The 20,696-nt window shown below is 59.6% G+C and overlaps 1 protein-coding gene and 1 long non-coding RNA gene across 5 annotated transcripts in view; one reads left to right on the top strand and one right to left on the bottom strand.

Moving 5' to 3' along the window:
• Window positions 1-20,696, top strand: part of ZC3H18 (zinc finger CCCH-type containing 18) — a 46,645-nt gene that overhangs the window by 22,719 nt on the left and 3,230 nt on the right. For 2 of the 4 annotated variants that reach the window (XM_074349204.1, XM_074349202.1), the window contains 8 exons: window positions 4,078-4,195; window positions 5,135-5,403; window positions 14,352-14,543; window positions 15,300-15,425; window positions 17,717-17,818; window positions 19,000-19,146; window positions 19,453-19,512; window positions 20,378-20,538. In XM_074349204.1, the coding sequence (XP_074205305.1) occupies window positions 4,078-4,195; window positions 5,135-5,403; window positions 14,352-14,543; window positions 15,300-15,425; window positions 17,717-17,818; window positions 19,000-19,146; window positions 19,453-19,512; window positions 20,378-20,538 (1,175 nt within the window). The remainder of the gene's footprint in view (window positions 1-4,077; window positions 4,196-5,134; window positions 5,404-14,351; window positions 14,544-15,299; window positions 15,426-17,716; window positions 17,819-18,999; window positions 19,147-19,452; window positions 19,513-20,377; window positions 20,539-20,696) is intronic. The other 2 variants (XM_074349203.1, XM_074349205.1) reach the window with 2 other exon arrangements.
• On the bottom strand, window positions 2,089-8,283 carry LOC141574334 (uncharacterized). The gene is made up of 2 exons (XR_012501238.1): window positions 8,158-8,283; window positions 2,089-2,296 (listed from the first exon to the last, which is right to left on the bottom strand). It is a non-coding gene; the product is annotated as an uncharacterized LOC141574334 (long non-coding RNA).

Here is a 20,696-nt window from a genome sequence, read left to right as displayed (position 1 = left end):
CTCCTCCCCACCCTTCCCCAAGCTCCCCAGGACCCAGGAAACTTTGTCACTGACATCTGAGAGTGTGACAGGTGTGACCCTCCTCATCATCAATGCCGTCTTCCTCATTTCTTCCAGACATTTTATTACTGGTCTTTTTAAAACACGGTTGCAGAAGTTGATGTGGTTGGAGACCTGGGTCAGATCTCGAGGAAATGTGTAGCGTAACCAGTCCAGCTGCCGGGAAGGGGCATTACAGGCCACGTCTCTCCTGAGCGGCCAGTGTGGTGTGGGCTCTGGTCACCAGCCAGTTTCAGCATCGTCTTAAGTCTTGCAGTGACTCTGTGCACTTGGGTTTGCTACCAGAAAACAAAAACCACTGATTTCTGGCTGAAATGACAGTAAAAGGCTCAGGAAGAGGGACGCATACATGCCTGTGTTTCCAGATTCAGTTGTGCTGACCCAGACCCACAAGGCTGTTTCAAGGCCTTACATCCCAGGCCACACCCCACCAGGCGCTCCGCGGGCAGGAAGCTCGGGAGGGCCACACCTGTCGTGGCTCAGGTGGAAGGATTAGAGGCCAAGGACGTGAGAGCTGAACTCAGATGTTTTCTAATTCTGCGTGTGCAGTAGTGCGGCCGCAGTCAGGGCTGCATCTGCCGGTCACTGTGGGCATTTCGCTTGACTTGAGTCTTGAGGTCTCGGCTTTTTCTTGTGTAAAACTTGGGTGACAGTGCTGCCCCCCCCCCCGGGGGGGGTGTCAGTACACGTCCTGGGAGCCAGCGTATCGGGTTGCGGTCTGGGACCTCACTCTCTGACTGTGCGGTTGCTGTGAGTGGTGAAGGGAGGGGCCTTGGAACCTCAAGGTCCATCCTTGACACTGTTCTCAGCCTGGCTGGAGTAGGGGCCTTGAGAGTGTGCCTGACGGAGCTGTCTGCAGCCCAGGTCCACGGCCGTCCAGGCACCGCGCTCTAGCCCTGGCCCGTGTTCACCCACAGCCTCTCCGCCAGGCAGGGGCCTCCGAGGATCAGACCACCTTAGAGCCAGGTTTTCACTTGTGTTTGGTTGTCTGTTCAACATCTGCTGTGTTTTAGAATTAACCACACGCTTTTGTGATAGGACATGCCTAGCCAGGGAAGTCCAGACCTCTGGGAACAGGGACCTGGCATGTGTCTGGCGGGAAAGCTGTTCTGACGACGCTCAGGGCAAGGGCTGTGTCAGTCAGGGTCCGCTCAGCAGAGACCACCCGGCTCTTTTAACGGGGAGTATTCAACCTAAAGACGTGCTTTCTAGGTGACCGCGGGAGCAGAGAGGCCACTGCCCCCCAGGGTGAGGGGAGGAAGGCGGTTGGAACCGTCCCTGCGGGAGCTGGGAGAAGGGCTGCGGCTTGGGTGGCTCAGGAGGGCTGCTGGCACCTCCCAAGAGGGTGATGAGGCTGGGCTTGCAGGGCTGGCAGGGAGGTGCCAAGGGGAGACCCCAGCCTCCCCAGCCCTGCAGTGCCCGCTCAGGCTGGCCTCACAAGGACAGCTGGTGGCAGCACGCGCTCTGCAGGGTGTGTGGGAAGGTGGCCAAGGATGCCGGGGCTCCAGGGCCATCAGCGTAAGTCTCAGAAGGACCAAGCCTCAGCAGCTCTCGCTTCCTGGGGCCCTGCGCGTGGCCTGTTTTGTGCCCAGGCGTCCTTACCCAGTCCTTACCCTTCTGCACAGGGGAGGGCTGCAGGCCGCGGTTCTCCGGGTGTGGCCCATGGGGGCTCATGAGACACACCTGGCCTGAAGGTCCTGGGGGTGGAGGCCAGCTGCTGCTTTTAACAAGCCCTTGGGTGACTCAGGTGCTGCCCATAAAGTTTGAGAGCCACTGATGTCGCTTGCGGGGCCGTCACTTCTCCCACTGCCCTCTTGCCTGACGGTGAGTTCTGAGGGTGGGAGCTCTTAGTGTTGTTGTGGAAGGCCTCCTCGGTGCGGTGGTGCTGGTACCTCGCAGCTGCGCAGGCCGGGGGGAGCCGTGGGAAAGGGCACCTGTTCGGGAACTCTGCAGGGGGTGTCCTGAGATACTGTGAAGGCTGGGGAAATGGGGCTTGGGGGAATTAAACAGAATTCCTGACAAGGTCACTTGGTGAAAATAATGCTTTTATAGCCGGACACTGCCCAGTTCCCCTTTTCCACCACCTCAGGCGTTTATTTCAGACTTGTCGATCTTGTGAGGCCTCCTATGTCTCTGCGAGGTGCTTTTGGGTGCTGCCAGGGGTCTCCACCTAGGAGACGAGGGTCCTGGGACGCTTGGGGTGTCCCCTGCGAGGAGTCTGTCATTGGCGGTGGCCCTGTCAGGAGCAGCACTTGTCAGTAAATGGGCCAGACTGCGGCCGCGTGCCCGGGGCTAACTGTGTGTGGACATGCCCTTCCTGTCCTGGCCTCTGAGGAGTGGCTTGCTGCCCGCCTGCCTTTCACGGCAGTGGTTCTTACCTGCTCCCGAGACCCAGGCCCACGGGCTGCCAGGAAGCCGGGCTCGGTTCTGGGGGCAGTAGCGGGGGAATGCTTCAGCCCGTCCCCGTTAGCTGTCTCCCGAGATGGAGATACACCCAGAGAGGCCTTTCACTCCCACGCCCCTCCTTGAGAGAGCACGTGGCTCACCGCCACTGGGGAGAGTGCTTTCTGGGTGCTCTGGGCGGTGAGTGGTACCGGTTCTGTTCTCAAGGGCACGGGGGACATCTGCCTAGGGATCGTGTTCTCTCTGAGTGCCATCTGCGGGGCGTGCAGGCCGTTGGGCATGAAGGGCTGTTTCCCTGGGCAGAGCCCGCCCTGGGCTCGCCGCTGGGCCCTGGCAGCACAGGAGAGGTTTCCCAGGAAGCAGCCAGCCGAAGGCCACACGCACCATGGAACATGGAGGGCACCTCTGCTTTCCCCACCCGTTCGCCCAGCGTGAGGGTTGGTCTGGAGGCCAGAAATGCTCGAAAGAACCTCCAGTCGTCTGTTGCAGGGAGTGCACTTCCCTGTCCTCTGCTGCTGGGCTCAGAGCTCCCCCGTGCAGGCCGTCTGGGTGGGTGTGCCAGCTTCTGGCCCTGCGGGAAGATGCGTCCTCGGCCCTCCTCAGGGCTGCCCAGCGGTCCTGCCCCAGACTCCCTGCTGGCCACCCCCCTGCGCCCGCCAGCCTCCCCTGACGTCATGACACCTCGGAAGGTGTCTCTCCTAGCGTTTCCTTGGCTGGCCTTGCATGTCTTGGGTTTCATGTGAGGATCGGTTGTCTTAGCTGCATGAAGACAGTGTTTTACTGGCTGCCCTAAGTCTGTGAACTAGCACAGGGAGAGCTGGCTTTGGTAACATCCAGTCGTCCTGTCCGAAGACACCGTCTTGTGTATTCACACGTGCTCTTGTGTCTTTCAAGAGTGTTAAATTTTCCTCAAATACGTTCTACACATTTCTGGTTGAATGTATTTTGCTGCTGAGTATTTTTTTTCTCTCTACTGGAAGTGAGGTTTTCTCTACCATCCATCTCCTAACCGGTTATCGTCTGTGTGTACGAGGGTGTTGGTTGCTGTGTGTTCATTTTTCTCCGTCTGCCGTACTGGGCTCTTCTCACCGTCTGACTCGCTTTAGCACGGTGTCTCGGTTTTCCATGTGTAGCATCATTTAATCTGCAAAATGAGACAATCTCACGGGTTCCTCTGTCTGGTCACGGCAGTGCCCCAGCACGCTGGTGGGCTGTCTTGGAGGCACCGGGCGACCTGAATGGAGACGCTTCCCCTGTCCGTAGTAAGTAAGGTGCCAGCTTGAGTCCTAAAGTGCATACGTGTTCTTTGTCACGTGAAGAAAGTGTCATTCCTGTTTTCATTGCGAAGGGGTATTGAGCTTTTATCACAAGTGTTTTCATCACATCACCCTTAGGTGTGGTCCTGTGACTGGCCTCTGTAGGTCTGTGTTGGCATGTAGTGTGTTCATGAATTTTCTTCTCTTGACTCAGCCTGGCAGTCCTGGGATAAATCCCAATTAGCCCTGCTGTGTTACTTTTTGAGGCGGTGTGAGTATCTTTTTGCCCAATTCCATGTAGTACTTTTGCATCCGTGTTCCTAAGTGACGAGCCTGGCTTCTGCTTGCTCTCTTTCAGGCTGGAGCCGTACGCAGACCCCTACTACGACTACGAGGTAGAGCGGCTCTGGCGCAGCGGCCAGTACGAGAACTTCCGGGTGCAGTACTCGGACGCCGAGCCGCACCACAGCTACCGGGTACGCGGCCGGCGAGACCGCCCCCTCTTGTCTGTGGCCTGTGTGGGCACGTGGACCCATCTCAAGCCCAGACGGACCGGTGTTGGGGGGCTGGTTCTGATCCACGGCTTGCCTTTGTGGTGACGGGAGCGGAGCCGTCCTAGAGTGGTCGGTGCTCTTGCTGTCTTTGCGCTGAAGCTGCCGATCGGCTTGTTGGCACCATTTGCGGGGCCTGTGCCCCTCCTTGAGCGCGTGGCTCTTCCAGGCCCCTCGGGAGCACCTTTACGGGGTGGAGCTGCCCTCATGAGCTGCCATAACCTGGCCACTGCCAGCCAGGCCTGGAGGTCTAACGGAGGACTGTCCTGCAACTGGCAGGTCTGTGCCTCAGCCTCTGAGTCCCTGAGGGTATGCTTTTAGTGTGCTGGGGAGGAGCTGCACCCGGGGAGAGATGAGTCAGCAGCAAGCTAGTGGGTTTTGTGCTAAGCCTAAAGTGACAGTCGTGAGTTTTCAGGACCCAAGGGAGGTGACTGGCTGGGGCACCCATCAAATCACATGGTGAGCTTGTGGCCAGAGCTGGCCCCTGGCTGACCCTCCCATGCCCCCCGTCCCCAGCGGAGCAGCCTTCTTGCCGGGGTCGTGCTGCGGGGCTCTGGGTGCCTGGTCCCAATCAGGGCAGCCTTGAAGGTAGCAGGACCTGTGGGGGGGTCCCTACCACCACGTGCCCCCTCACCCCCGTGTGCCCAGGTCCCCACCGGCCTCGGCCTTTGTGGAGGCTCGGTCCTGTGCATCCCGCGACAAGAGCCAGGCCAGGGAGGCCTGCCTGGGCACGCGGCCTGGGCGTGGTCAGCCTGGAGTCCCTCTGGGTTGGCGTCAGGTCCATCCCGGTCTCCTCCGCGGGCGCCTCTGCGTTTTCTCAACGCTTCCGGTCCTAAGTGTGCCCATGTTTGGCTTTTCAACTAGGAAAGGGAACGGGAGCGCGAGCGAGAGAACCGGCAGCGCGAGCGGGAGCGCGAGCGGGAGCGAGACCGGGAGCGGGAGCGGCGGCAGCGTGAGCGTGAGCGCGAGCGCGAGCGCGAGCGGGACAAGGAGCGGCAGCGGAGGAAGGAGGAGTGGGAGCGGGAGCGCGCCAAGCGGGACGAGAAGGACCGACAGCACCGCGACCGCGACCGGGAGAAGGAGCGCGAGAAGGAGAAGGAGAAGCCCAAGGCCCGCTCCCCGCAGCCGCCCAGGTAGGGGCCTCGCTTCCCGTCCGCCCCGGGCTGCACGGCGCTGCGGCAGCCGGAGGAGGCTCCTGGCACCGCGCTGTTCTGCCCGGCGGTCCCCGGGGAGCTGCCGGCGCGGATGCGGGCTGGCGTGCAGTCAGGACGCCCCCAAACATATTTGAGTACTAGGCCGGGACAGGGGGTCCTCGTTCGAAAATTGTAGAACTGGAGGAAGTTGCGTGTGTGTTACAACTTTGTTGAGACACAGTTTACAGGCCGCGCGCCCATTTACAATCCACAGATTGTTGCTGCGGGGTCTCTCGCGGTTCTGTACAGACTTCAGGGTTGTGTTCTCTGTGTCTGTGAGAGGCGCCTGTGGGATCAGGGTCGGGACTGCGTCATTGCGGTGGCTCTGCCGGTTGGCCTGGGTAGTGCGGACGATGCTCTAATAGCAGTGTTAGTTCTTCCTGGTCATGAGCGTGGAATATCTTTCCTTTTTTTGTGTCTTCAGTTTCTTTCATCAGCGTCTTACAATTTTCAATGTACTGGTCTTTCACCACTTTGGAAATTTATTCCTAAGCCATTGATTATTTTTATTATAAATAGGATTGTTTTATTTCTTTTTCAGATAACTTGTTGTTAGTGTCTAAAAACACAGCTGGTCTCTGTATGCTTACCTTGTATCCTGCAGTTGTGCTGGACACGTGTGTTAGTTCTGACGAAACCAGGCTCTCATCCCTAATTCTTGTCCTTTTCATCAGACAGGCTCCTGTCCCGTGTGCCGTTGTGTTTCTGAGAGTGAATGTCAGGACCACAGGCTTCCATTTTAGTTTGTGGTCAGCGCCAGTGTTGACTCTCTGTCCTCTGGATGGCAGTGAAATGACCTCCCTGAAGTTGCTGTATTGTTTCCTAGCACTGGGCAAAGTGAAACTCTTAGTTCAGTTTTTAAAAGATTACTTCGATGAGTCTTTTTATATTATAGTAGTCACTCTTTAAGTTATCTTGAAATTATACATTCATTTGAGTGGATTTTGATCTGGTCTGGTCCCTTTGAAGCCCCTTTTTGATAGAAGCCCTTTCCCCTAAGATACACCGCCTCTCCAGTTAGGCTCAGTCCTGGGGGCGCACTGCAAGGAGGAGGAGACTCAGCGCCTTTCTGTTCACACCCGCCAGCCACACTGCCTCCTCACTGCGCCTCCTCACTGCTCACGGACTGTGTGTCCCTGTGTGGGCCCCAGCCTTTGCTCTGCCATTCCCTCTGCCTCCAGGGCTGTCTCGCTGCTCAGAGAGGTTCCCACACTCCTTCCTCACAGCTCTCATCATCCCCAGCCCTCTGGTGTTCATTTGTCCGTCATCATCTCTTTCCCTTGTAGAATTGAATCCCCGCCCCGAGGGCACTGCAGTCCCAGAGCCCCGCACAGAGGGCGTTCATGAACATTTGACAGATGCCATCAGTGAGTTTTGGCTTTAGTGGCAGCCTGCATTTTTACCTCAGGTGACATAACTGGGTGCTCTGCTTTCCAGAGTCATAAACTGGCTCTGTTTCCATGTGTATCCAGATGCCTGGTTGGACAGGTGACAGCTAAGATGTCCCTGCGGGTAAACGCGTGGATTCCTGAGTCACATCAGCACGTCCATTTCTGTGGTTTTGGGGTTTATGAGCATGCTTACTCTGGCTGCAGGCCCCCTTCTGTCCACAAGTGTGTTTTTAGAGACTGGTGGAGGATAGGCTAGCTGTGTCTCTGTGTGTCACCGCAGATCCTCCCCAACTTTCGAGGGGTCACCTCCCAATAAACCTATCGTACATGGAAAATGCATCGAATACTCCTAAGGTACTGGGCATCATCAGGTGTGGAGCCTCTCGTGCGATTTGCTGAATACTGTACTGAAGGTGCAAGACAGTGGTTGTCTGGGTCCAGAAGGATTGTTAAGCGTACTGGTTGTTTGCCCTCCTGGTCACATGGCTGACAGGCGCTATGGCTTGCTGCCCAGGAAAGGGCAAAATTCGAAAAGCGGCTTCTGCTTAATGCATGTGACTTTTCCACCATCATAAAGTCAAAAACTCAGAGTTGCGCCATCGTAAGCCAGGCACCAATCTGTCTCATGGGACGGAGGCCTGTGTTCACAGTTCTAGGGCTGCCTGGCCTCTCTAGAGGGAAGTACATACAAATTCCAAAGGAGGGTTTTCTTCAAGGCTGTGGCATGTCTTGGCTCGGCCCCCTAAGCGGCAGATCACTGTGTTTGCACAACCACAGATCCTCAAGTGAAGGAGAGTCACTGAGAACATGGCTGCACTTGCAGGCCGGGACGCCGGAAGCTCAACTTCCTGTGTTCTTCCTAAAATCGGGTGCAGCTTTGCTCACCACACCGGGCCGTCTGCTCCGCTGGCCACTGGCCTGGTTTGTCTCCTATGCGCCTCTATCCCCGGCACCTCCTGCCGTCAGCAGAGAGGAGCTCTCGTCCCTCAGTCTGGGTTCAGCCTGTCTCACTGGCCTCGGGAGTCTTGCAGTCCATGTGCGGTCCTGGCTGGAGCCCCGCCGCCCGCCCCACCCCCCCCAGCACCAGCCTGAAGGGTCAGGTCTCGCCAGGGCAGAGCTTCCAGCAGGGCCTCCTACCTCCTTCCCTCTGACCAGCAGAGCTGGTGTGGCCACTTCCGCAGGAGGCGGCTCAGTCTCCGCAGTGCTCCCTTTATACCATCACCCTTTTATAGCAGAGTTTGTTTACTTAGCCTTTGACGGGTTGGGAGTTTTTCATCAGCAGCCTGACGGAGAGAACGCTCACCTGAAGTAAGAGATGGGCTTAACTGCATCCGGAAGGAGCCACCTGGGAGACCTCTGTCTGCCATCCGTCTGTGAGCGCCCTGCCGGAAACAGCACTTGCAGGGTCCAGCGGACGTGCTGGGAGTGGGCATGTGGGTGGTCTCCCGTGTCATCCGCAGTTAGCAAGAGCTCCTGAAACCCGCCTGTTCCCCGGGAGAGGGTGAGGGAGGCGCAGCAGGCAGCAGGGTGGGCGCTGGCTGCGCGGTGCTGGCGGGACAGCAGGCGCCCCCCCACCTCGCGCTCTCACCCGCCACGCTGGGCGCACTCAGGCCGGTAGTAGGTGGAATGTCAGCTCCTCCCTACACCTCGAGGCTAGGTGCCGTGCTTCTGTAGGAACTGCATCACTCCCTGGTCCAGGTTTTCCTTTCGTAATTACGCCTTTTGAGACATTTTGCCTGCTCCTAGATCTGGGCTATTTTTAGGCTAGAGTCAAACCTTTCAGCCAGTTCTGTAGAGGAATGCTTCTGCGTCATAGGGGGAACTCCCTCTTGTCTTTACAGCCAGGCCAGTGGGTGTGCGTTCCCGGGTGGAGCTGGGGCAGTGATCAGGCTGTTCCTCAGCGCAGGCAAATGAACCTCATTCCAGATATAAATAGTAATTGGGGCCTTTCTGCAGGAATTGTCCAGACTGCTTGTTATCTTTAAAGCTGTTTACTAAGCGTTCAGAGGCAGTGTGAGGTTCGGTGCCTCCTGGGGCGGGTCCAGCAGACTTCTCTCCTCCTTGGAGATCAGTTAACCCTCCTAAGGGAGCACTTGCTCCCCATTTCCTCACCCTCGTCCAAGCCTGGCCTTTGCCCAGCGTCTCAGGGTGCCTGTTGGTGGGGAGCCTGGGGAACTGTCACTTCCAGGGCCATGGGAGTTGCCCTGCTCAAGTGTGCTAACCTGGGGGTCTCCTTTTGGAGACATGCTGGGGTCTTGGCAGGTTAGGGGCCCTCTTCAGAGGGCTGTGTGTCCCTCAGCAGGGAGGAACCACTGTTCCCAATGGCCCGCGGAGGACTGATTGCTGTGTGGCCTTCTGCTGCCCTGGAGAGGAGAGTGATGGTCACTCAGGCCTGCTTTGGCGGGTCTGTGGGACTCTGCTGTCTTTTTGCCAAAAAATATGTGTTAGGTTTCCCTCTGCTTTTGGAGACTTTTTTCCTCCCCATTTCCTTGAGTGCGGCTGCCCCTCCCTCGGCCTCACCTCCAGCCGCAGTGGCTCACCACCACCTTCAGTGCCATCCGGTGATGTGCACACCTTCTGTGTGGAATTCAGGGATTTCATGAATTTGACCACCACGAGTTGTGCTCCATCTCGACCCCCATGGTGGCGTTGCCGCTTCCGCTGACCCCAAGTGTGTCGGACGATCACACCTGGGCGGCTGCGGAGCCTGGCCCCTCCTCTCCCAGCAGCAGAGCTCTACCCCCACACTTAGTGCTCCTGGCAGCGGTCACCGAGGGTCGGAGCCCCAGCAGTGAGGTGCCGCTTTAAAACACTCACTCATCTGTTAGCGAAGAACTCACCCCCTAGAAACTTAATAAACCTTATTTTCTCTTTTTCATCTTCGTTCTAATCTGTCCTGGTCATGGCTTGCCCAGCTCTGTGAAAGTCACTGTGCCCAGGGTGTTTTCAAGGAAAGGTGTATCCTGTTTTTGAGCTTCTTGACTCTTTACCCACTGAATTGTCCAGAAGTTGCCTGACTGTTTGACAAAGATGAGAGGATAACACTGGTCTCCCTCCTGCTCAGCTCTAAGTAGTGCCGTGCAGTAGGCCTCACAGAAGCCGTCCTGGATCAGGGAGCTCTGCTGAGCCGGCGGGAGGTCAGTCTCGGCTGTGGGGCGCAGAAGGCTGAGGCCGCGGTGGTTCTCAGGGGTGTCAGGCCCTCCCAGGGGAACAGCGCCTGGATGGCCCCACCCACCACTTGAGGCTTTTTCTTCTCTTCACTCGGAAGTTAAAGTCTTAGTAGGTGGCACTTACATGTCAGCTTTGTTGGCAGTGACATTTCTCTAAGCTGTAGCCACTTGTGATAAAGTGCAAATGTGTTTTCAAATCCAAGGAATAAACAGACAGGTCTGTCGCACTGGTGCCCCTCGCCCGGGTCTGCGTGGCCTCCTGGGGAGAATCCCTGGTGTGCAGGGGACTGGAAGGGGCTGCTCACAGCTGGCAGGTCATGAAGGCTGCCCAGGGCCACTGGGCGTGGGGACCTGTGGGCAACCTGATGCAGCAGTGGGAAGGAGAAGCAGGTCCACTCCCAGCGAAGTCGTGGGAGGGCCTGGCGGAGGGAAGCCCCATGCTGCCAGGTCTGCTCCCTGTCCCCCTGCGGGACATGTCATCCTTCCGTTTCAGGAGAGAACCTTCCTCCTTTTTATCTCTTCTTATCTTTAACCCCAAACTAGGCAGCTGCTCAGGGCAGAGTTTGAAGACGCCCTGCCCGTGGCTGCCTCACGCCGCTGCCCTGGTGCTGTGCGGGGACTGGGGCCCTTTCTCGTGTTTGCTCTGACTGCGCCTGCCTGGCCAGCACAGCTGACCTTTGCTCTGTGGAGTCTGCCTCCTGTGGCCTTGAACAAAGGAACAGGGGCCAGGAAGATAAGGCTCCGTACTGGTGTGCTGCAAGGCTCTGCTCGGAGATGATCGGGGTTTTCCCCTTTCTGTTCACAAGGGCTTATGCAAATTCCAAATCTGTCTGCCAGCTTTGATGCCAGCATTCCTGGCTGACCGAGGCCCTCCCTCCCAGCTGTCCCACTCACGCAGGTTTCCTCCCGCCCTTCTCCAGCTTCCCGTTGTGAAGTGGCCGGCCTGCGCACCAGGCTTCAGTGGGAGGCCTGTGGGGACAGCGTGGCGCCCCTGCAGCTTTACGTCTCAGTGTGGTTGCTGGCTTGTCTGTCTCCCAGGTACTCCAAGTCCCTTTAGGCTCTCCCGAGTGGGGTGAGACAGCAGAGGGACAGTTCTGGTTCTCTGCGGCCGCCAGGCGCCAGCCCACTGACCCAGGCCGTGGGCACCGAGGCCAGAGGTGTCCTCTGTCACTGCCCCCCTCCTGCTGGGTCGTGTTCAATTTACTGGTTGGCGCAGGACACCTTCTCCTGCCGCCCCCAAGGGTGCTGAGCTGGGGGTGGTGAGGACAGTGGCAGCAAGTGAGCCCTTCGTGGGGTCAGTCGGCAGAGTGGGGCTCCTGCCTGGTCCTTTGAGTGACCTGGGAGCGCCCCGACCTTGCCTCTTCCCACCTCCCCAGGAGTATAGGAACAGGTTTCCCAAGTGGTGTTTAGTGAACTCTGTTGCCGTTGCCTGTTCATTCAGTCATCCTTCCCAGACAGCTGCCATCTAAAACTGATGGGTCACATTTTGCCTCCAAGTTTGAAACCATTTCTTCCTGGTTTGGGCCCCACATCGGGGGGAGCCCTTCCGGGCTCAGCAAACTCATTAACACCAAGCTCTGGCTGTCTGCAGGAGCGTCTTGTTTCACACAGTGACCCCCCAACCCCACTTTTTTCCTGTACCGCCGTGTGATTCTACATCAGGACCACTTGTACCATTCATTTATATACTTTAAAAACGTTTCCACCTTTTAACCTTAAATCCGTCTTAAAAGGCAATTTGACATCCTTGTTGCACAGCAAGGCAAGCGCAGGTGCTTTGTCCTAGTAAATCACAGTAGAAACAGAGTCAAAAACAAAACCGGTTTTCTTTGTACTAATTAAAATCAGGAGCCCAGTTGGCTACGTTTTGGGGAACACAGACTTGCTGCGTGGGGTCCCTTGTTGACCAGGGTCACCACCAGGCTGGCGCCAGCCCTCCCGAGGGGCGATGGGAGCTCTAGGGCCACCCGCGGCCCCAGCCCAGAGGAGCCGTCTCCTGGCCTCGTCCTGGAGCTCTTAAGACCACCAGTTCATTTGAGCCCCAGAGTGAGCGAGGAAACCTTGGCTCTCAAAGCTGGTGGAGGCCTGCTGTGGCCGCCTCTCTGTGGCCACGAGTGGTGCTCGTTCCCTGGCTGTCATGGGGCCAGGGGCCAGGGCTCTGTCCTGCCCACCACCACGGCAGCGGGGTCTCGGTGCTGTGCTGGAAGGGCAGCAGGTCGACAGAACTGGGCCGTTCTGATGACTCATGAAGAGAAGCTAGTGACCCAGGTGTTCCGTTTCTTGTTGCATGTTTAGAATGAGAACAGCTCAGGAAGTGCAAAGGTGGAAGCAGCGTGGCTGGCTAGGACACCTGGAGTCATCAGGAGGGTTCCTTCCTTCCTGGACAGCGCCTCCAGCAGGACACGCTTATGAGCGGAGGGGCCGTGACTCTCGGGGCTGAGGGCTGAAGTGTCAGGGACTTTGTGCCTCACTTAGTGTGTCCTTAGGGTGACTTTAAATGTTGAGTGTTGCTCCTGGTGTGGGGCCCTTAACAGATGGTAGGCATGGAGGCTGCTAGTTGGTGGATTGATTGAATAGGTCTGAAAATGTCAGTAGGCGTTGATTTTTATGAGTTATGATGTAACGTAACTAGATGGTGGTCTTGGAGAACTTAGAGTAACTAAAAACCTACCCCCAAGCAACAGGATTTTTTACGAAGAAAACTGATCTTTTGCTGACACCCGTCAGAGAAGAGGTGAGTAAACACAGGACACTGTTCCTCGCAAGCCGGGCGGCCGAGCGGCTGGAGCTGCCCTGCGGTCGGGCGGCCAGGCTGCGCCCAGACGCCTATGAGGCCTCTGCACTGGCAATTGTGACTCTCTGGGGTCTTGCCTGCAGACAGGACTCTTGGCGTGAGATAAGACAGGAACGGGAGAGCCCGGCCCCTCAGAACATACCTACTCCAGAGGCATCGCCCACAAGCCTTTCAGGAAACGGAGGCAGGGCGGGAACACGGCTTCCCCTCAGACCCTGCGCGACACCCAGAATTGTTAGAGGGACAGAAACCAGCCCCGTGCTGTGCTGAGTGTCAGTCGGCTTCACTCTCAGGGAAAAAATTCGACAGTAGCAAGAACCTGTAAAATGCTCACCTCCTTCCACACACTGATTCCACATCTTAAAAATTGGCCCTTAAAAAAAAGTCCATAAAGACATATGTAAGGGGTCGCTTTAATCTCTGTGTTTTCTAAACACAGAGTTAGAAACAGCTAGCAGTAGAGCAATGTCCGGACGGTGTAGCCCCTGACAGTGGGGTGCTGCACCGTCGGGAGGCCCACGAGTCCCCGAGGGTGCCCAGCTGTGCTCAAAGTGTTCATCGAGGAAAGAGAGAAGGCGGGAAGGAGATGCGGAGGTGCTAAACAGCGGCTGTCCCCGCAGAGCAAGATGACAAGCTTTTACTTCCTTTTTACTTTGTGTGTGATTTTTAATTGATGACAAATATGGCACAAGGCCAGCAGGTACCTTGGTGCTGAGCTGTGTGGTGGTTGTGGGGCCCTGTGCTCTGGCTTGTAAAGCAGGGGTGTTGAGGGGCGGGGTGCCACCGTGGCTCGGAGCAGAGCCTCGTCCCCAGAGCTGTGCTGCGAGCTGCTGCCGGGCCCAGTCCCTGCTCGCACCCTCGGGCCTGGGGGCTCCCGCTCCGCAGCGCGGGGGCGGGCACCACAGAGGCTTTCCTGCGTGGGCCTTGGTGGGTGCAGCCCCACTGGTGACCACCACGGAGGCAGCCGATGTGGGGGCAGGTTGGTTGGGAGGCCCAGCAGGGTCTGACCCGCTGGCCCTCAGCCTGCACACACTCTTCATGCAGTGACTGACGCCCTGGGCCGCGCTGGTCTCTCCGGCCCGGGGTCTAATCGGAATGTTCTTGGGGTGAGTTTGAGAACTTCAGAGAACAAAAGAAATGTCAAAGGCTTGGATTGTGTATTTAACTCTTTTGAAAACAAGTAGTTGTTCAGTACCTTGAACTTGCTGAACGCTGATTGTGCACCCACTGGGTGCCACCCCGGAGAGAAGGCTGCCCTGTCCCTGTCCCTGTCCCTCCCAGAGCATGTGCCGCGGGGAAGGTGGGACTCGGGCACCGGCAGGACTGGTGCCAGCGTGGTCAGGGGCCGTGTTCCCATGGAAAGACGCCCCTCGTGGAGCAGGCCTGCCCATCTTGTTCGTGGTGGGCTCTGCCGTCCGTCGGTGCCCCTGGGCAGGCCACTGAGCTCCAGGTCTCTCCTCAGTTTTTCTAACCAAACAGCAGTGCTGTCTGGCAGGAGGTGGCCTGAGGCCACTCACCTTTCTGTGATTTCAGCCGTCAAGCTGAGCTGCCAAAGAAGGAGGCGGCCTCCACGGGGCCCCAGGTGAAGAGAGCTGACGAGTGGAAGGACCCCTGGCGCCGGTCCAAGTCCCCCAAGAAGAAACTCGGAGTGTCGGTCTCCCCTAGCCGGGCACGACGGCGCCGGAAAACGTCAGCCTCGTCGGCCTCTGCCTCCAATTCCTCCAGGTGAGGAGCGCTGGCGGCCGCTGCCCAAAGATGGGGTCAGCAGGACAGAGCGGGCGTCTGTCTGCTCAGCGGGGGTGTGGGGTAGCTGGGTGGCAGTGTCGGCATAAATAGGTCTGATGCTGAGCACGTTGGTGAGGCTCACATACCCCCAGAATAAACGGTGAGGTCAGCCAGGATGCGGGCCACCCAGAACGGACCCCAGACCTGGGCAGGGGAGAGACACCGCAAGGTAGGAGGCCAGAACCAGCGTGACCCTGGCATCTCGTCAGTCCACCTGCTTCTCCTGCGGGTTTGGGTCAGCAGCTCTGAAATCTGGGAGTGCACTGGGTCTGCACAAACTAGCGGGAATGCTGTGAGTGATGAGGGCTGGGTCTCGCCCAGAAGAGGGCTGGGAGGAGCCTGCCAAGTTGGACGGGAACTGCAGGTGTCTGTGGACTCAGAGTGTTCACTCCCTGCCCGCGTCAGACACACCCGCCTACACGTGTGGGCACAGGTGTCCTGGCGCTGCCCCTGAGGGCTGAGGAACCGTCACCAGCAAGAGTGAGCACACCTGCCACCCAGATCTTGGTTTCTAAACACCGTTCCCACGACCAGGGGACTGGCCTGCAGTGTGTCCACAAGCTGCCCCGAGGGTCTGTGTGTGTGGCTGTGCCTTCCAGGCCTGTGCCTGGGCACAGGGCAGCAGGGCTGGTGCCGGGGGTGGGACGGGCAGCGGACAACCGGCCTCTGTCCTCTCTTGTCCCCTCGGGGCTGCAGGTCGTCCTCGCGGTCCTCATCCTACTCTGGCTCTGGCTCGTCCCGGTCCCGGTCCCGGTCCTCGTCCTACAGCTCCTACTCCAGCCGCTCTTCCAGACACAGCTCGTTCTCAGGCAGCCGGTCCAGGTACGTCCCTGAGGTCCTGCAGGTGCAGGGAGCATGGGCTCATCCATAGTTGCCTGCGTGATGGGAGGTCTGCCTTGACAGGGCCCTTCTGGGTCCTCAGTTGTTTGCAGAACAGTCGTTGGGTTACGGGGTCGAGTGGTGAATTCTGGAGGATACACAACAAGGGGCCGAGTCGCCAGCAGCAGGCGCTGGGGTTGTTGACACAGGGCCACACATCAGGGGGCCCAGGAGCCACTCTGCCCTCGCCTGGCTCAGGAGGTGTGTGTGCTGAAATGAAGGAGGCAGCTATGGGGTCAGCGCCAGCCCTGGTGACCCCTGCGGCCCTGCACTGTCCACCGCGGGCCGCCGACCACATGTGGCAGTTCACATCCCAGCACAGTGGAGGGGTGGGAGGGTGCACCAGCCCTGGTTGGCGTGCTCAGGTACGGAACATCTCCATCTTTGCAGAAAGTGCTGCTGCTCCGTTCTAGGAAGATCACAGAATGTGTACATTTTCCCCCCTGAAAATGGGCAAACTCTGCTGGGAATTTTAGAGAATTTCTGGTTGTCATTTGGGAGGGAGGACAAGCCCTGGTCTGTGTGAGGAGGGGAGAAGTCCTGACGGCTAGTGGCTGCTTTGGCCCTTCCCGCCACACCCCCGCTTCCGCACGCACTCCACTGGCACAGACCTAGAGCCACACCCCTGCCCCACTCCCACCCACATCCCCTATCCTGCTCACCCTTTCTGCCTCCTGCCAGCCTGAGACGCCATGTGGGGACCCCACCCAGGGGAGGCCCAAGGCCAGAGGGGGGCCTCTTGTGCAGCTGTTTCCCTTCGACAGCCCGGAGACACTCCAGAGCTTCTGCCCGGGCTGCGCCCCTCCAGCTCCATTGTTGCCTCGGCCCTGGCCCCACGTCCCGGATCGGGCGCTACTGCCCCAGAGGGCTGTGGCGGGGTGTGGACAGGAGGCGTTCACATCCTGTCACAGGACAGAACTGCACACAACACACGCACCTGCTTCCCTGGGGAGCGCCTCGCCAGCACTCTTGGGGTAAAGCGATGGGTCCTCCTGCGAGGCTGTGGCCCACAGCAGCACCCCTCTAGGACAGTGTAGAGGGCGTTGGGACAGCAGGATGGTACCATTGAAGCTGTTGAGTCTGGTGGCCACGCCTCTGTCTTGCAGGGTCAGATGGCAGGTGGGCCACTTTCTAGGGACGTCTCGAGGGCCAGCTGGGGCCCAGGGCCTCACAGCCTTCCTGCCTAGTGTTTACACAGTTGCCCGGGGGTTCAGGGGCAATCCAGGAAGGCTGCCGGTAGGAGGCAGGGTGGAAGACGGGAAAGACGTTGATCAGAGCGTTGAGGTCAGGAGAAACCGTGTCTGGTCTCGCGTGAGAAACAAGGCTGGTGAGCTATGGGGAAGAAGCCTGGAGCCAAGCTGAGAAATCCGGGGATTCTGGAAATCCCAGGGTGTGGCAGGGCTTACCTGCGGTCGTCCTTCTGAGTGAGCGGTTGATGAGACCGGGAAAGACCAGGAAGCGGGCCCTGGGGTCAGGGCCCGGGCTGCAGCCCCAGGGGGTCCGCGTCCCAGCGTGGTCGGGCCGTCCCTGCTGAGGGAAGCAGCTGGTAAGTCCCCCGGGACCCAGCCCTGCGCTCCAGAACCGCATCCGTCTGCGTGTAGGCGTCCCCAGTGTTCTCAGAGTTGGGTGCACTTGCGTCCCTGCCTAACCTCCCTGCTGATGCCCGGGACCAGCCCCACCCCACGCTCTCCGAGGGCAGCCCCGCCCGAGCCTGCGGGGAGGGCCTCGGGTCTGCCTTCCTGCCTCCGCACAGGCAGCGCGGCCACTTGAGGCGACGTGAGGGCAGGAGAGGGAACGGGCGTCTCTCCCGTGTGGCTCCGTCCGTGGCAGTCGCAGCGGCGTGGCTGCAGGAGGAGGCCTGTGCTGATCTCAGCTGCTGATGCTGCTCCGCTGAAGCTGCCGCAGACCCTGCAGGCGGCTCTAAGCGGGGAAAGCCCAGCGAGCCCCGGAGCCCTGGGAGGCGGCCCCCTGTGCGACGTGGCGGCGCGTCCCAGGGCTGCGGAGGCCGCTGCTGGTCCCGCTCTCCTCGTCCCGCAGCCAGGCCCGGCTGCTGGCGCGCCTGCTGGAGCCTCGCAGGCGCATCGTTCCTGTTTGTCCCTCAGCACCTCCTTTCCCCTCTGGGAGTGCGTTTCAGAAGATGACCAGACACTGGCTGAGGCATACGAGAGGCCACCCGCAGTGGCCTTCTCTGGGAGCCACGCTCGGGCCCCCTCACGCCTCCATCCACTCCGCAGGTCCCGGTCTTTCTCCTCATCCCCATCCCCGTCCCCGACGCCCTCCCCGCACAGACCTGTGAGAGCCAAGGGGGAGCCAGCTCCGCCTCCCGCCAAGGCAGGGTAAGTGCTCCCGCCAGTGCCACCGCCAGTCGGGCCCCAGAAGGTGGGCAGGGGGCCAGGGTGCCAGGGTTGGGCTCTGGAGGCTGTGGGCCACGTGCCGTGTCTGTGCTTCAGCAGCCCTGCGTGGCTGTGGGGATAGCCTGCTCCCGGAGGTAGGAGCCCCTTGGGTCATGGGCCAGCGGTGCTTTGCCCAGTCGGGGAGGGCACGGCGGCAGCGGCCCTGCCAGCCTCCTCGTCTTTCATCTTCTTTGCTGCCCCTGGAGTTGGTCACCTTGATCCTTTTCAACAGATGTGACGACATGAGGAATCAGAATCGTCTAGAACTTAGCACACAAACTTTACGACACCCGTGAGCAGTGTCGAGGTGCAGCCTCCACCCCAATCCCCCGGGGTGACAGTGGGCCCCACTCCTGAAGCTCTGCCGAGCGCGAGGGCCGGCCTGATAGTGGCCGTCCCTGCACAGGTCTCGCGCGGCCCTGCTGCAGGTCTCTGTCCTGAGGGAGTCGGCCTCCAGGCTTCAGGCCTAGAGAACCTTGAGCAGGTCACTGATAGAGTGACCAGTGCTGACGTGTTAACATCCCAGGCGCCGCAGCCGTCTGAATTGTACTTCCAGGTGGGCTGCCACCACCCCGGACGCTCAAGCCCTCGGGGCTGCGCCCTACGCAGGCTTTATGCGGGTGGTGTCACGTGGGTGCCCGTGCGTCTGTGTCTTGGTCAGCACAGACTTCGACTCAGCCCTGAGGCTGTGCTGAGCAGCTTACTTTCGCCCAAGACGCTGTTTCCTGCTGGTGTCAGCCCTGCTGTGACCCATCTACACCAAGTGGTCAGGGAACCCGAACACCTACCCACTGCAGGCGGCTTAGGTGGCCGTTTTCCTGACTGTGCCGTGTGAGAGTGTGCCTGGCCCCCCCGAGGACCCCGCTGCACATGGGCTGGGAGGTCTGGGCTGGCCAGGAGTGCGCATCTGCCGTGGGGTGCGGCCCTTGCTGAGGGATCTTGCCCGGCTCTCCTTGACCCTCCAGGGCTCTTCAGATGCCCATCTTCCTCCCAGCCCTGCCTTTGGTGAGGAGGTAGCATGATGCCGTGAGCTCCGTGAGGTGTGGGGTCTCACGGGGAGCGTGTGCGTGCACTGCACGTCCTAAGATCTGCCCGGCTGGTCTGACCTCCCCCTCACACCACAGGGAGAAATCGGTGAAGAAGCCAGCCCCAGCTCCAGCCCCACCACAGGCCCCCAAAACCACTGCTGCTCCTGTCCCTGAGCCCGCCAAGCCCGGAGACCCTCGGGAAGCCAGGAGGAGGGAGCGGCAGGCCAGGACCCCCCCCAGGAGGTGAGCACACTGATGTCAGGCCCTTCCAGAGCTGGGGAGAGGCTCCCGGGCAGCCGAGGCTTGACCCTTCACCACCAAGCCTCGGTTTCCCTGGGAGCTCCATGGGAGGGTGGCGGTGGAGTGGGGAGCCGACTGGGGGTGCCAGTCTTGGGAAAGTGGCACTTAGAAGAGAGCAGCCCTGCTCGTGGCCCAGCTGGTGGCCAGTTGCTGGTGAAGCGTTCGTCCCGAGCCAGCGAGTGTGCTGGCTCTGAGGAACGCCGTGTGCCAAGACCATGGAAGCAGAGCGGGGCTCTGCTTGTGTTGCAGGCGGACTGTCAGCGGCAGCGGCAGCGGCAGCAGCTACAGCGGCTCCAGTTCCAGATCCAGGTCATTATCCGCTCTGCCCCCCGTCAGGCCAGGAGAGGCCTCTTCGGGTGTGAGTGGCCTCCACCCTCGGGCGCCTGTGGCCCACCGCGGCCGCCTCACTGGTCCCAGGCGCTGGTCCGGAGCAGCCCCGACGAGAAGAGGCCGGGCCGATGCTCACAGCCCGGCCAGAGGGCTGGGTCCTGTCCCGGCCTGTCCAGCACAGGCACGTGGGGAACAGCCGATGGAAAAAGTCTGTGAAAGATAGAAGAAAGCTCTGCTGTTTAGTTGTTTAGAGAGAAGACTGGGCTCAGGCTCTAGGTCCCTCGAATCCAGCTTCCTCTCATTTTCGTGCAGCAGGTAGTTCATACACTTGCCCGTGTCCTTGTAAGTAGGTCTGGGATGCGTTACAGACTGAACCTTAAAAAAACTGGACTGTTCCCTCCCCGTTCCAGCGTCTGCCCACCTCGGGACCCGGTGACGGGTGTCTTCTCAGAGGGCGGGTCACTGGACACGGCAGAGGCTGGCTCGGCGGTTTGTCTCAAGTCCTTGTGTAGCATGGGCTGTGATGGCCTGGGGCCTGGCTGCCGTGTCTGTCCCGCCCTGAGCTGTGTGGATGCAGGCAGTCGTCCTCCCCTGGGCCAGGACTCCGTTCTGTGTCCGGCCCTGGGTCACACTCCCATCACGTGTCCCTGCCCGGCACACAGCACAGTCCTCAAGAGTGCGAGGGGCCTCAGCTTGGCTGTATGGGTGTCCCCTCACCACACGGCACCCGGGAACCACCCAAAGCTCCCCAGATTTCAGGCTCGGTGGGCGCACACCCCCCAGGAACAGGACTTAGGGAGTCTGGGGCCAGGGCCATGGGGCGCAGACGTGCGTGTGTGTCCAGGTCCCTGAGCGTGAGCAGCGTCTCCTCGGTGTCCAGTGCCACGTCGAGCAGCAGCTCAGCGCACAGCGTGGACTCGGATGACATGTACGCGGACCTGGCCAGCCCCGTGTCCTCAGCCAGCTCGCGGTCCCCAACCCCAGCCCAGACGAAGAAGGAGAAAGGTACGTGTCTGTGTCTTGGGCGTCATGGATCCAGAGGAGGGTGCGTGGTAGTGCGGCTGGTGTCCATGTGCAGTGACCACGCGCTGCCCATCCCGCCCCCCGAAATGGCACATGGAGGCCGCCTCACCGGAACAGAGGCTGTGATGGGGTGTTTCTCT

Source organism: Camelus bactrianus, chromosome 21 (assembly GCF_048773025.1).
Source record: "Camelus bactrianus isolate YW-2024 breed Bactrian camel chromosome 21, ASM4877302v1, whole genome shotgun sequence".
In the NCBI taxonomy this organism is placed as follows: Eukaryota; Metazoa; Chordata; class Mammalia; order Artiodactyla; family Camelidae; genus Camelus; species Camelus bactrianus.
The sequence above is the reverse complement of the archived record's forward strand: the minus strand, read 5'-3'. Positions and strand labels throughout refer to the sequence as shown.